At 37.6% G+C, this 15659-nt stretch overlaps 1 protein-coding gene across 2 annotated transcripts in view; it reads left to right on the forward strand.

Moving 5' to 3' along the window:
• Positions 1-15659, forward strand: part of RASAL2 (RAS protein activator like 2) — a gene marked incomplete at its 5' end in the record, with an annotated part of 384612 nt that overhangs the window by 322435 nt on the left and 46518 nt on the right. For both annotated transcript variants that reach the window (XM_082663871.1, XM_082663872.1), the window contains one exon: positions 2344-2453. In XM_082663871.1, the coding sequence (XP_082519997.1) occupies positions 2344-2453 (110 nt within the window). The remainder of the gene's footprint in view (positions 1-2343; positions 2454-15659) is intronic.

Here is a 15659-nt window from a genome sequence, read left to right on the forward strand (position 1 = left end):
ATTGAATCATAGAAAGTAGTAAATAAAGCCTTTGCCTTAGAGGACAGATGACAGTGACTTTCTCTAATGATGCTAAGATTATACAGGAGATCAGGCAAATGCCTGTCTCTAAGAAATATAGTACTTTTTTTTTTTTTTTTCCGGTACGCGGGCCTGTCACTGTTGTGGCCTCTCCCGTTGCGGAGCACAGGCTCCAGACACGCAGGCTCAGCGGCCATGGCTCACAGGCCTAGCCGCTCCGCGGCATGTGGGATCTTCCTGGACCGGGGCACGAACCCGTGTCCCCTGCATCGGCAGGCGGACTCTCAACCACTGCACCACCAGGGAAGCCCAGAAATATAGTACTTTAAAAAATAGCCCTGTTTTTTCTCCCTCCAATCAATCTCAATACACCTACAATAAAAAACAGCCTGGGGAATAAAGAACAGCTTAAGGAATTATGTCTATGTGATATTTTCTAGTTTTTACCCTTATTCTTTGGGCTATAAGTACAAGAAATAACATAAGCATTTTTCTTCAGTCAGCTAAATAGCTCTACTTCTGATTCAAATAAGTTTGTTTCCATTTTTTCTCTAGCAGTGCTTGTGTGTTTACTTGGCATGGAAAAGCACTGTGGTAGTCCACACTACTGTTCACCAAATATCTCTTTCTAGATACATTATAGGATTGTACATTCTTTCCCTGTTGATGTTAGGTGTGGTCATGTGACTTTTTTGTCCAATAAAATGAGACCACTAATGACATGAAGCTTTAAGAGCAAGTACAAAATTTACCACACTTCCTTTATCCTGAGGCAGCAACTAATAGAAACACAAAGATGGAGCCTCCCTTAGCCTAAGTCCCTGAGTGAGGACAGCATAGTGCCAGGTCCCCGTCATATTTGACCTGCTCATAGACGCATAGTACATTTTGTGCCAGTAAGATTGTGGGGTTATTAGATAAGCATAACCTAGCTTATCATGATTAATATAGTCTTCACCCCAAAACAGTGGGCTTTAATGGTAACTAGAAGAATACAACAGATTTGATGTGCTGGTATTGGCCTAGTCTTTTTTTTCCTTCCTTATGGAAATATTTATTATACACAGCTTCTATAAGCTAATATTCATTACAAGGTGATTAGAGTCAATTCCATACATCAAAGTACTTTTCTTTGAATTATAGTCTTTTGTCAAGACATTTTGATATACTTCTATAAGATGTCCTTTCATCTGCCAACAGTAGAACTGCCAATTCATTCTTGCATTTATTCTTTTATTCAACAAACTTTTTTGAATGCCCATTATTTGCCAGGTGCTAAGACTAGGAAGATGTTCGAGGCACTCTAGATAGTTTGGTGGAAGTGGCAGAAGGTAAGCAGGGCTAAAAACTACAAGGCACTTTGTTCTTCTGAAGTCTGGGTGCTTCACTGGTTTCATACATGATACATACCTGTTTCATTTTAAAATAGTTAAACTACATTTAAAATTTAACTTCACAAGTACCATATCCAAGGTGACATAGATCAGATTTTGCCACTGCTGAGACCACCAACATATTACCTTAGAAGTTAGAAGTTTCTTTACCATAGCTAGTATAGAAACTGTTTAAGAAATAAAGTGCCATCTAAAAGTTTAATTCTTGGGCTTCCCTGGTGGCGCAGTGGTTGAGAGTCGGCCTGCCGATGCAGGGGACTCGGGCTCGTGCCCCGGTCCGGGAGGATCCCACATGCCGTGGATCGGCTGGGCCCGTGAGCCATGGCCGCTGAGCCTGCACGTCTGGAGCCTTTGCTCCGCAGCGGGAGAGGCCACAGCAGTGAGAGGCCTGCGTACCGCAAAAAAAAAAAAAAAAAAAAAAAAAAAAAAAAGTTTAATTCTTGACATATATACACCATCAAATGTAAAATAGATAGCTAGTGGGAAGCAGCTGCATAGCACAGGGAAAGCAGCTTGGTGCTTTGTGACTACCTAGAGGGGTGGGATAGGGAGGGTGGGAGGGAGACGCAAGAGGGAAGGGATATGGGGATATATGTATACATATAGCTGATTCACTTTGTTATACAGCAGAAACTAACACAACACTGTAAGGCAATTATACTTCAATAAAGATGTTTAAAAATAAATAAATAATTGTTTAAAAAGTTTAATTCTCCCAGTTATCATAGAAGAAAAAATTTTTTATCACATTATCAGGTAGTTTCCAGCAGCTATATTTTACAAATTAAAAAATTAAAAGCTGAATTCTGTTTCTGGTCTTCATTATAAGAATCTGAGTATCTTTTGCAAAGGCAGTGCAGATGAGTTAGGAGACAGCAAGGTTCCCTTTTGATTCTTCTTCCCATCACTTTCTGCCTTTTCATTCTAGGGGTTCTTCAGCAAGCGCCTGAAAGGCTCCATCAAGAGGACCAAAAGCCAATCAAAGCTTGACCGAAACACGAGCTTTCGGCTTCCCTCCCTTCGCAATACAGATGACAGGTAGGAGTTCACTTGCTTAAAACAAAGAAAGAAATTTTACAGTGCATTTTGGTCTTCATTAACTTTGCATCAATGATAGTTGGAAAGATCCGATACAAAATTTACTTTTTTGTCTTGCTCATATTGAGGCAAGGTACAAAATATTGGCTTAAATATCCAACCAGTTTAAAAATCTTACAATATTGGAGACTGTGTGGATACCTAAGAACTAATTTAAGAATCGGTTGTGCTGTTTCTGTCGAATCAAGATCTAGTGGTCAGAGGTGTATCTTTCTTTAGTAGGATGACCATAAGGGATGACAATGGCTATAGCTAACATTTTTTGAGCACTGTACTAAGTGCTTTATATTCATTTTCTTGTTTAATCTTAATAATAACCCTGTAAGAGAAATATTAATATTATCACCATTTTATAGATGACAAGTCTGAGGAACAGAGAAGTTAAGTAATATTGCCCAAGGTTATACTGCTTAGTAAATAGCAAAAATGGTATTTAAACTTGAGCAATTTGGCTCTAAGAGTCCATGGTCTTCACTGCTGCATTGTTCATTGTGTATAGTATATGGACTCAGCCTCATTAATTTGCAGTCACATCTAGAAGATATGTATGAAAAGGAAGCCTGGATTTCAATAATTAGGACTACCAGCTTAAGCAAACCTCAAATGCATGGCTTGCTAAGGATAACAACCCTCTAAAATGATTGAATGTATGCTAGGACACATTAGTAATACTTCACATCTCTACAATGTTCAAAATTTAGGAAATGGTACTTGTTGTTTCTTGACACGTCACCACCATCACCAGTATTTATTGAGTGCTTACTCTGTGCCAAGTATTTTTAATGTAGTATCTTATGTAATATAGCCCTAGATACTATTATTATCCTCATTTTACAGATAAGGAACTAAGGCAAAAGAGATTGAGAAATTTGCCCATGGTCACACAGCTAAGAGTAGAGCTTTGATTTAAACTCATGTCTGCCTTTCATAATTATACTCTTATTTATACTTGGGTGTATGTTTGTGTTTTTTTTTACTTTTGGTAATAAGTCCATTATTTCCAGTTATCTGCATAACAAACAGAAATATAGATTATAATCTCTATAATGGCAGATTATAGATTTGCCAGGCAGAGAATTACTCTCATTTTATATGTGAAGTAACTTGTCCCCCATACTGAGTTGATAAGAGGCTACTGCTTTATCAGCTCTTCTTATCCTTGAACCACGTTAGAGGTGTTCTGTGAAATTTGGAAGTATGTTCAATTTGCAGTGTAATTGTATTGTTAAATATGTCTTTTGTACCTTTTTGTTTTAAGGTAATCATTAAAAAAAGATCTTTTATTCTCATATTTTTCCCTTAGATTTTACTCTATAGCACAGGGAACTATATATATATAACTGAATCACTTTGTTGTACAGCAGAAATTAACACATTGTAAATCAACTATACATCAATTTTTTAAAATTACTTTTATCATTCACACAACCATTTACATTTTATCAGTATGATGGATGAATAGTAATAATAAACACATATACAGTATGTACTATGTGCCATACACTGTTCTAAGCACTTTACATAAATGAAGTCATTTAATCAACACAACAACCCAGGTTACAGTCATGACCTCATTTTGAAGATGAGAAAACTGAAACAGAGAAATTAGTAAATTGCACAAGTTCACACAGCTTAGAAGATGGCAGTACTGCGGTTCCAATCCAAGAATTCTAGCTCTTAAGTCTACATTTTTTAATTTATCCTATATTGCCTCTCACAAAAAAGGCAGGTGGGGAGCATTTCTTTGTTTTAATTTGTAGTTACCTAATGCCTGCTAAGTTGAACATCTTTTCACAAGTTTTCTTCTTCTATGACTTGATTATTCATCCCTTTGCCATTTTCTGTTGAGCTATTTGTCCTTTTTGTTATGCTTTGAAGTAGTGCTTATTATTACTAGGGATTGTAAGCCACTATTATGCACGTTGTTAAAATTTTCTTCCAGTCTGTTTCTTGTGTTTTTAAATCATGTCTCTGAATTATATAGAAGTTTTAGATTTTCATTTGGTCCAACATGTCAGTCTTTTTCTTTGTTGGCTTACCTGACCAAATTTGACCAGAACACTGAACTCAAGAAGCCAGGGATCTCTTTCTCATTAAATTTCTCATTATGATGCTGTTCAAATCACTATATCTTACTTCTTCAGGAGGAGGAAATATTCTGCCTGGGGTATTAGGAGGATAATGAAGTAGTGATCATGATATTTTGAATTCTTCAGGCTTTTTGATAACAACAAACCTTATCTGCACTCATTACATTTTAAAAAGATAAAATTATCCTCATGAGGTCTGAGTTACTGCTTTCAGATGGCAGAAAAACAGTTGTAAATGAGTTAATTTCATCTAAAGAAGGTTTACTACATATGATAAGTAAGCTTTTCTGTGCAAAAGAACATAGGGTATTTTAACATGCAGACTTAATTGATCAAAAAGACCCTCCAGGTTTGTCTAGCCCAGTGATCTGCAAGTTGTAGACTCTGCTCTAAGGCCCTGATGGAATTTGGTACCAATGTTGCTTTGGGGATCAATTTATGATGATGCTTAAACTCAGAATTTCCTTTGTGAAGTTGTGGGGCATAGGCATAAGGAGTAAAACTTTGCCAAATAATATTTTTAAGAACCAAATTTCTTGATACACAGTAACATATCTAATTGTGACAGTTATGTACAGACTAGAAAGCCATTTGCTACCAGGGAATATAGAGTAACTAAAGACACAGCCCCAACCTCAAGGTGTCCAGTAGAAGAAGTAAATACTCAGGAAGAAATGGTATAGGGGAGGTGAGATTACTTCTTGTTAGGTGGACCAAGAAAGACCTTAGAGGGCAGTGGCCTGTGAGTTGAACCTTAAAAAAGCAGGTATAATTTGAACTGAGAAACAGACACATGGAGAGAGCATTCCTCAGCATGGAAATAATGAGCAAAAGAAGAAAACAGGAAACTACAGAGCTTGAAAAGAAATACTGAGTAGTTCATGGTATATAAAGGAGTGAGGTAGGAAATGATTGGAAAGGTAAAGTTCCAATTTTTACATTGACAGGTAAAATACTTTGTGTGTTTTTGTCTTAAAAATGACTCAGTATAAGAAACAGAAATATGAACTCCATCTTTGATGAAACTAGGATAAATTTGAATGATAGATTACTTAAAACTAGAGGAAGATCAGGGCTTCCCTGGTGGCGCAGTGGTTGAGAGTCTGCCTGCCGATGCAGGGGACACAGGTTCGTGCCCCAGTCCAGGAGGATCCCACATGCCGCGGAGCGGCTGGGCCCGTGAGCCATAGCCACTGAGCCTGCGCGTCCGGAGCCTGTGCTCTGCAACAGGAGAGGCCACAACAGTGAGAGGCCCGCGTACCACAAAAAAAAAAAAAAAATTAGAGGAAGATCAGACGTAGTTGCCTGCAGAAGGAAATTCTGAAAAAAAGTCTATCGCTTAATGATTCAGATCAGTTGCTAATTAACAGATACTCAAAACGGTAATGGCTTAAACAAAGTAAAGTTATATTTTCTTCACCTATAAGAAGTCTGAGGGTGGGCAGTCTAGGACTAAGGGTTCAGGGCTCTTTGTGGGCTTTTTCCTCTGCCATTCTCAAGGTCTTCAAGGATCTCTTTAGGAACACAAGTTAGCTACTGGAGCTCCAGCCATAGCATCCATGTTTCAGGTACCAGAAAAGAGGGGCCCATAAAAGGACACCTGTCTTCCAACCAAGTTATCTCCTTTTAGAGCAATTTCCCTGAAACCTCACCCAGTGGCTTCTCATTGTCACTTTTATCTGCAAGAGAGACTGGGAAATGTTATACATGGGTACGTTGTTGCCCCCAATAACACAAGAGTCTGTTATTAAGGAAGGAGGAAAAGATGGGCATTAGGAAGACAGCTAGCATCTCTAACAGAAGAAAAAGGTTGATTTACCCACTCACCCCCAGAACTCTGGAAAGATTCAGCTCCCACCCAGCTCTAGCAGGCCAGCAGCCAGGCGTACATTCATCACACAGCAAATTTGAGAAACTGAACCAGATAAAAAGACCTACAGATACCAACATTTATGTTCCTACGTTACAATGTCAGCTGGTAATTCTACTCCTAAGTATATCCAAGAGAAGCGAAAAACGTATGTCCCCACAAAAATTTGTAACATGAATGTTCGTAAACATTGTTTATAGTAGCCCCAAAGTGGTAATGACCCAAATGTCCATCAACTGATGAATGGATATACAAAACATGATATATCCATGCAACGCTGTATCATTCAGTCATAAAAAGGAATGAAGTACTGATACATGCTACAACATGGACAAACCTTGAAAACTTTATACAAAGTGGAAGAAGCCAATCACAAAACACCATATAATGTACAATTCCATTTATGTGAAACATCCAGAATAGGCAAATCTATGGAGACAGTAGATTAATGGTTGCCAGAGGCTGGGGATATAGAGCAGGGGAAAGTGATGAATGAAGAATGACTGCTAATGGACATGAAGTTTCTTTTTGGAGTGATGAAATGTTTTAAGCTTAGACTGTGGTGATAATTGTACAACTCTGAATATACTGAAAATGGTACACTTTAAATGGGTAGATTTTATGGTATGTTAATTATATCTCAATAAAGATGTTAATTTTTTTTTAAAAAACAACAGCTGGCCAGGAAGTACTCTGCAGTGAAACTCACTAATCTGTAAGCTCTATTCCAGCACACAAAGCTTCCATTGAGTTCTTTAGTGCTTTAATCTTAAATATAAACAGATGGCCAAGAATCTCCAGATATTTGAGGAAATTCTTCAACATGAAAGGCAGAGAGAAAAACAAATAAATAGGAGAGAGAAAAAAGAACCCGGAAGAAACAGAGACAATGCATAGAGCCAAAAACAACTTCAAAGCATAATAAATATTTTCAAAAGATAAGATAGTGCATCTATGAAACAATAAGATGCTATAAGAAAAGGAACCTCAAAGAAACAAGAAAGAGAGCTTGGAAATTGAAATATAAAAGCTCAAGTCAAGTCAATCTCCCAGAAAGTAGAACAGAAAATGAGAAAATCAATCCAGAAGGTTCTAGTAAAAGAAAAGTTTTATTAGAAAACTTTAGAGAGGAAATTGTCAAAGAAATAATACAAGAAAATTTCCCAAAACAAGAAAATATAAATATCCAGATTGGAAAGGCCACCAAATTCCCAATACAGTGAATGAAAAATGACAAAAGACTTTCCAACACACACACACACACACACACACACACACACACACACACCAATTCACATCATCATGAAAGAACACACCACCAAGGCTTTAAAAAAAAAATCTTAAAAGCTTCTAGAAAGAAAAAATAGGTTACATACAAAGGAGGTATGAAAGGATTGCATTGGAATTCTCAATAGAATATTGAAAATCAAAAGTCAGTGGAGCAGTGTTTTCAAAATTCTGAGTGGAGGTTATTTTCAACGCAGTATTCCATACACAGGACAGTCCTTGAATGTCAGATGAGGAGTGTGGATTTTATTGTATAAGCAATGGGGGGTCTTTAAACATTTTTGAGCACGGAAGTGACCTAATCAGAATTGTGCCAATTATAGATTAATCCAACAATGGAATTTCAAATGACTTGGTTTACAGAGACTAAGTTTGGGAGACCGATTAGAAAAAAAAAAAAAAGCTATTGTAGGAAATAAGAAAGACTCTAAAGAGGGTAGTTGGCAGTGGGAATGAAGAGTCAGTGACAAGATAGGAGAAGCATTTTAGAGGCAAAATCAATAGGATGTCACAAAATCATCATTGTTCCAAAGCCATCTAATCAGATAAAAGCCAGTAAAGTGATTTCCTAGAATCAATATTGGCAGCATTTTCACATTAAAGCCATGTCATGTGGAAGGGTGTTGGGACAGGAGAAGACTCTGCCTTATTTCTGCCTTATATTGAAATGCACTTTGAAAAGTTTGAAAAACTAGGAAATACTGAAAACCCGTGGTTATACAGGATTGTCAGGCATTCCAGGATTTCGAATGCCTGTCAGGTTGCCAACCTTACTCTGGAAGTGCTACTTAAATTTACCAAGTCTTGAGGTAAAGATAAGCACATGGAATAGAATTTTCTCAACTCCTTCAAACGTCCTTCAAGTAAAAACCTTTGCAGTAATGTCTTCGATTCTGAGGCTCACTGACAAAGCATGGTTTTAAAGTAGTCCGCTTATTCTTTGTCAGGAGGATACCTAAGAATAAGTGTAGTGTTCATTTGTAGGGTGTATATACTCAGCTTCTTGAGTTTCTCCTAATTAGAACTAATTTTTTAACTCTCTTTTTTTTAAATTTGTATACTCACAAGAAGTTGTAGAGTCTTGCAAGCACTTCCCCCAATAGTGATATCTTATAACTGTAGTGTAATATCAAAACCAGGTAATTGACATTGGTACAATACTGTTAACTAGACTACAGATTTTATTTTTCACCAATTTTTATGTGCACTCATTTGTGTGTGTTTATAATTCTATGCAATTTAATCCTATGTATAGATTTGTGTAACCACCACCACGATCAAGATACAGAATTATTCCATTACCAGAAAAGAATCCCTCTGCTACTCTTTACAGTCATACCCACCTCCCCACACCCATCCCTGTCCCCTAGCAACCACTTTTTGTTTTCTACCTCTATGGTTTTGTTATTTCAAGAATGTTATATAAATGGAATCATATAGTGTATAACCATTTAAGATTGGCTTTTTCTTTCACTAAATAAAATGCCCTTGAAATCCCTCCAAATTGTTGCATCTGTCAATAGTGTGTTTCTTGTTATTGCTGAGTAGTATTCCATTTTATGGATGTATCAAAATTTGTTAACCAATCACCTACTGGAGAACACTGGTTTCTGATTTTTAGCTATTAGGAATAAACTGCTGTGAACAGTTGTGTACACATAAGTTTTCACTTCTCTGCAGTAAATACGCAAGCGTGCAATTGCTGGGTTGTATGATAAGTACTTGTTTAGGTTTAGAGGAAACTGCCAAACTATTTTCCAGAGTACCTGTACAATTTTACATTCCCACCAGCAATCTTTATGGGTTTTGTGTGTGTGTGTGTGTGTGTGTGTATGTCCCAAGACATTTTCACCTGTTTTCTTTTAGAAGTTTTATGATTTTTAGCTTTTATATTTAGGTCTATGATCCATGTAGCTAATCCATGGTTACTCTAAATCAAAGGTGTTGACTCCGAGCCTATTGGTGTTCACTTCGAGATAGTAATCAAAACTTCATACTTAGCCCAACCAAGCCAATTGCAGACAGTCTGCTTTTGGAGAAGGGAGTATTATAAACTACTTACTTCTCTCTTCGCATCTACTCTTCACATCCAGCTTAACTACCCGTGGTTTTAGGTGCCCTCCAGATTTGGGGCAAGGGGAGAGACAGAAAGGAGGGGAAAGGTAATAAGAAAAGTTTTAGTACTATCTTAGCCTTCCATAATGCTCTCTGAGTCTGGCAGATGTTTAAAGCTGACTCTTCTATCATGAGGTACTTTGAAGAATTCTTCAGAAATGTCTCATCTTTGAGGAACTCTCATCTATGGTTCTTTTGAGTTTCCTGGGTACATTTCTATTCTAGGTGTTCACTTGCAACTCCTTCCACAGTTTCTAGGAAGGAATTTTTGCTGTCTAGTCTTCACCCTTCCAGTCCTCTGGTCTACAGGAAATATTCACACATCCTTTGCCCTGACAAACCTCTAGGAGTGCAGCCTAATCCAAAAGTATCAACTTGGGCTGTGCTACCAACAGTTAGTCATTTCTCATCCTCTAGATTTCCCAGATAAAATCAAACTCCACCTTGTAGGCATTCCCTACCAATATCCCTTGTGTGTGTTGGGGGGAGGGGGGGATGGGAGGGATGAGCCTCACAGCTTTCTCCAAAAATTATCTCTCACAAAATCCTTTCCCTTCTCCATACTGTCACCACTTTTTATAGTCCTGCTCTGACTGAAAGGTTCAAGGTAATGGAATAGGTTCCAAAACATTTCCTTTGTAGATTCTACAGTTTGGTACTTCACTGCAGCATGCACCTGTTTTACCTTAGAGTCTCAATTTGAAACTTCAATTTTAATATCTCATCACATATGTATATAATACTTTTACTAATCTACAGTCTTGAGCATAACATACAAAATGGAACATGGCTCTGTCCATTCCCTAACTCTCAGCATTGTCTCCTACCACTCCTACCAGAAGTCCATCATTTACTTACTAAACTGTTTCATATTTCTCTACTTTTAATCTTGCTGCCCTCTCTATCCCAAATACCATATCCTATTCCTACACCGTGTCCTTTGATATGCAGCAGTACCCAAGTCAGGAGTCATATGCTCCCTGACTTCTTTTCCTTGTTCTTCCTGTGCATCATTCTAGACTAAGCATCTGCCCCATATACCCTACCCACCCATGGCCAACTGTATACACCTTATTATAGGACTGACTGCTTTCTATTGAATTTATTTTTTCATGTTTCTGCTTACTGCAGCAGATGGGAAGCTCCACAAGTGTACAATCTTTGTATCCCCACCCCCTACCACCTGCCTGTCCTATTAAGGAACTTAATTTCTTGGCCTGAAACAAAAGGGAAGAATCCAAACAAATTCCAGATAATAGAGGTGAAGAATCTCCTTCACTCTGGTGTACTTGGATAGAATGACAACTTCTCAGAAATTATTGGATTCCAGGCCATTAATTAATCAATACAGCCTAGCTGTATTGATTAATTGAAACTAGATTATAGTTTCCCTTACCAGTGTTTACTGATATGGACCAGTTAAGGAGCCCTTAGTTTTGTGAACTAAAATACAATTGAAGTTTCTAATTATGTCATGATAGCATTTTAAATTCATTAGAATGCTTTATCTTAATAGAAAAAAATTATTTCCATACATTTATACCTTCTATCTTCATATTCTTCCAGCAAGGAATATATTTGAGAATAGCTATCCTAACCTAATAGTTTACATAAAATGAACTAATGCTTGTCATATCACTTTGAAAAACTATGTTTGCAATGATAGTCCCATTTGTATGGTACTGTAGTTTATGAGATATTTGTAAAATCATAGATGATTGTGTTTGATTTTCACAATAACTGTGGGAGGTATAGGAACAGAAATCATTATCCACATTTTACAAATGAGATAACTAAGGTTTAGAAGGAATAAATTATTTGTTCCACATCACATGGCTAGTGAGTGATTTGAGCTGACATGAATACGTAGGGCTTTTGAGTCCAAGTTGATTGCCTTTTCCATTATCCTCTTTGTTGCATGTGTTGATAGGAAGCCTAACCTGCTGAGAAAATGATTGAGAAAGAAGGAAAGATCAAACGGAAAAGTCATGCATACACATATATATACACACAAACATATTCAAACAACTTTTTTTTTTTTTTCCCGTACGCGGGCCTCTCACTGTTGTGGCCTCTCCCATTGCGGAGCACAGGCTCCGGACACGCAGGCTCAGCGGCCATGGCTCACGGGCCCAGCCACTCCGCGGCAAGTGGGATCTTCCCGGACTGGGGCACGAACCCGTGTCCCCTGCAACAGCAGGCGGACTCTCAACCACTGTGCCACCAGGGAAGCCCCAAACAACAACTCTTAATAAGAGTAGAATACTATGCAGTAATAATCAGTGAGTCAATTTATGGTCATTATATTTTCACGATTTGGTAAAATATAAAGCAAACTCCCTACTATGCTCCTATCATCTTCCCTTCCCTCCAAATCCAAGTGGTTTGGATGAAAAATTAAAATAGAATCAGTAAAAGAAAATATAGCTGGATTTCTTATGCTCTTGGAATGGAAGAACCTTTTCTAAGCATAAACTGGGGAAAATAATTACAAATATGACAGAAAAAGTACTAATTTACTTAATTTACGTAATATTTATCAATACATATCAGTTGTTAAACAATTAGAAAAATGGTTTAAGAACATGAAATAACAGTTCATAATTCACAGAAAAGAGAACTGAGATTGCCAATATACATGTTTAAATGTTCTCAACCTCATAACTAAAGAAATTCATACTAAAGCAATAGTATAGAAATGAAATACCCTTTTTTACCAATTATACTGGCAAAGATGTTTGAAGTGTAGCCATATCTCATTTTGGTGATAGTGTATAGAAACATGCACTATTGGTAGGACTTTAAATTGATGCCATCTATTATGGAGGATAAATTAGCAATATCAAAACTTTAAATGTATGTGCCCTTTGATCTAGCAGTTTCACACCTGGAAATTTAAAGCATGAATACGTGCACATGTGCTTCAAGGTATATGTACTAAGATACTTTTTGAACGTTGGTGGTGATCACCAAAAAAAAAGAGAAAAGAAAAGAGACTTAGATGGTCATCAAGGATTGGTTAAACTTCTATAGACCCATATAAGGGAATTCAGAGTGATCATTAAAAAGCGGCAATTTATATCTATATGTTCCAGTGTAGACAAAATTCCAAAATATACTCTTAAGGAAAAAAAGTATGGTAGAATCTCATTTGTATGTGTATACATACATACACACACACACATACACACACATATATGTATATGTATAATATTTGGTTGTCTGTGTACAAAAAATTTCTGGAGGGGTCACAAAAATCATTAATAGTATTTTCCGTAGGAGATTGAGGGAGGTACCCTTATTTTTCACCTTCTGTCCTTCTGAGCTCTTGGCATTTATTACCGAAAGCATTTATTACTTTATTATTTAAGGGGAAAAAATAATTAGAGAATACCTCCTTCAACCCCATTTCAACCTCATGCCTCCCTGTAGCTGTTTCCCAGTTGTCACCCCTTCACCATCAGACTTTATGAGTTAGTCTCCACTTTCTCATATCCCATTCATTTTCTCAACTGTCTGGAGTCTCATTTTTGTCCTCGTCATTTCACTGAAACTGCTACAGTTATCTCCAATTATCTCTCAGTTCATATACCCAGTGGCTACTGTTAATATTTTAACACACTCTATCTTCTACAGTAATGGACAACCATCCTTTTAAGAGTTCTCTTCCCTGGGCTTTTATGATACTTGAGTCTCCTGGTTTTCCTTCTGTCTTTCAGATTCTTCAGTCTCTGCTGTCAGTTTTGTAGATTTAAATGTTAGCATTTCTCAGTCTACATGTTCTATTTCAGTATTCACATTGTCTTAGTCTGTTGAGACTACAGTAATAAAACATCATAGACTAGATAGCTTATAATCAACAGAAATTTATTTCTCACAGTCCTGGAGGCTAGGAAGTCCAAGATCAAGGTTCTGGCAGATTCAGTGTGTGGTAGGAACCTGCTTCTTGGTTCAAAAGGCTTCCTTTTCTCTGTGTCCTCAGATGGGGGAATGGGTGATGGATCTCTTTGGGGTCTATTTTATAAAGGCACTAATCCCCTTCACGAGGGCTCCACCCCCCTGACCTGATCACCTCCCAAAGGTCACACTTCCTGATACAATCACATTGGAGGTTAGCATTTCAACATACATTTTGGGGTGAGACATTCAGTCTGCGGCAAACATCTACTCCCATAGGAACCTCAAACTTGTACTAAACTTGATTTTATTTCCCCCCTTGGTTCAACCAACATTGCCCCTCACTTCCCATCTCTGTAAAGGACATTACCATCTTTCTACCCAGTGGCTCAACCTTGACTCTATCCTCTCCCTGATGCCTCCAGCATTGCAGTCATTAAGGCCTATTTACTGCCTAATTACCCCCAAATCCATCCACTTCTGTATTTCTGCTGATCTAGTTTGTGATCTTTACTCAGGTTACTATCATAACCTATGAACCAGTCTCTAAGTCTTTCATTATTTCTCTCTCCTCTGTGTACCCCTCTCTTTCTCCACTTTTTAGCCAAAGTATACTCTTGCCAAGGCACACATCTGATCATGTCATTCACCTTCCACCACCCACAACCTTTCTATGTCCATCCACTGGCCTTGTGATCAAATTGGAACACCCACGTTACTACGGGTCCCATCATGGTATCTCTCAAGCCTCATTATTCCCCATACCTCTTCTCTCAGCCCCAACACACATCCACACTGCACCAGAGCCACACCGCTGAATTCTTTTCAGTTCCTCAAACACCCCAGATTTGTATGTTCTCACTACAGGCCTTCTCACATGCTGGCCATTCCCTCTAGAATGCTCAGTACCTCCACATCCTCATAGAGCTAATTCCACTCCATCCTTTAGTTCACAACTTCACATTACTTTTAACTCCAAGAAACTTTCTTTGAATCCCCAGCTGAAGATCCAGGACCCCTACTAAGTGCCCACAGAGCCACTATTGGATCCTTTTTCCTAGATCTTATCCCATTGTATTATAATAGATTTTTAACTCACTAGATTATAAACTGTGTGTGAGTACAAGGACCTTGTCTTTCTTCTTCACCTTTGTTTCCTTGCGTCGGTATCTAGTATAGTGCCTGGCACATAATGTACACAAAGTAACTATTGAATGGATAGATGGATTCATACATATATTCATTTATTCAACCAAATAATGGCTGAAACTAATGGGAAAGCAAATAGTCATGAATTTAGGGATGATTAGAAGTAAGTGTCATTGAACTTCATCCGTGTCTAACTTCTTTTTTTATTTTTTTATTTTTTTTGGCCTCGCGGCACGGCTTGTGGGATCTTAGTTCCCTGACGAGGAATTGAACCCATTCCCTTGGCAGTGAAAGCACAGAGTCTTAACCACTGGACCACCAGGGAATTCCCTCTAACTTGCTTACCCTCTTTTCACCCATACTTAATTTTACGGTAATGATGAGGCTGAAAGCCTAAATTCAGAAAAAAAAAAAAACCTAATCTTTCCACTCACTCTTACACTAGTAAGTATGTTAATTGAGTGGTTTATGAGTGTGGTTTGGTTTAGTTTCATGGTTTTTTTTTTAATTCAGTATAGTTGTGTTTACATTGAATTTGTTTAATAGGCACTAGTAGATTTTATTCCATTTGCAATTTAAGAACAAAAAAGGTGTGTTACAATATGGTACAGTTTCTGTAAGGAGATTGTTCCCTAGTGCCTGTCATATTGGAGGCTGGTTGAGTTTTCTGCCCTTCAGAACATGTTTTAATATTTATAATCTTGTCTTCATTCTGTGCTTGTCTTAATTGTCTGTATA

Source organism: Grampus griseus, assembly GCF_964374135.1.
Source record: "Grampus griseus genome assembly, chromosome: 1".
Classification (NCBI taxonomy): Eukaryota; Metazoa; Chordata; class Mammalia; order Artiodactyla; family Delphinidae; genus Grampus; species Grampus griseus.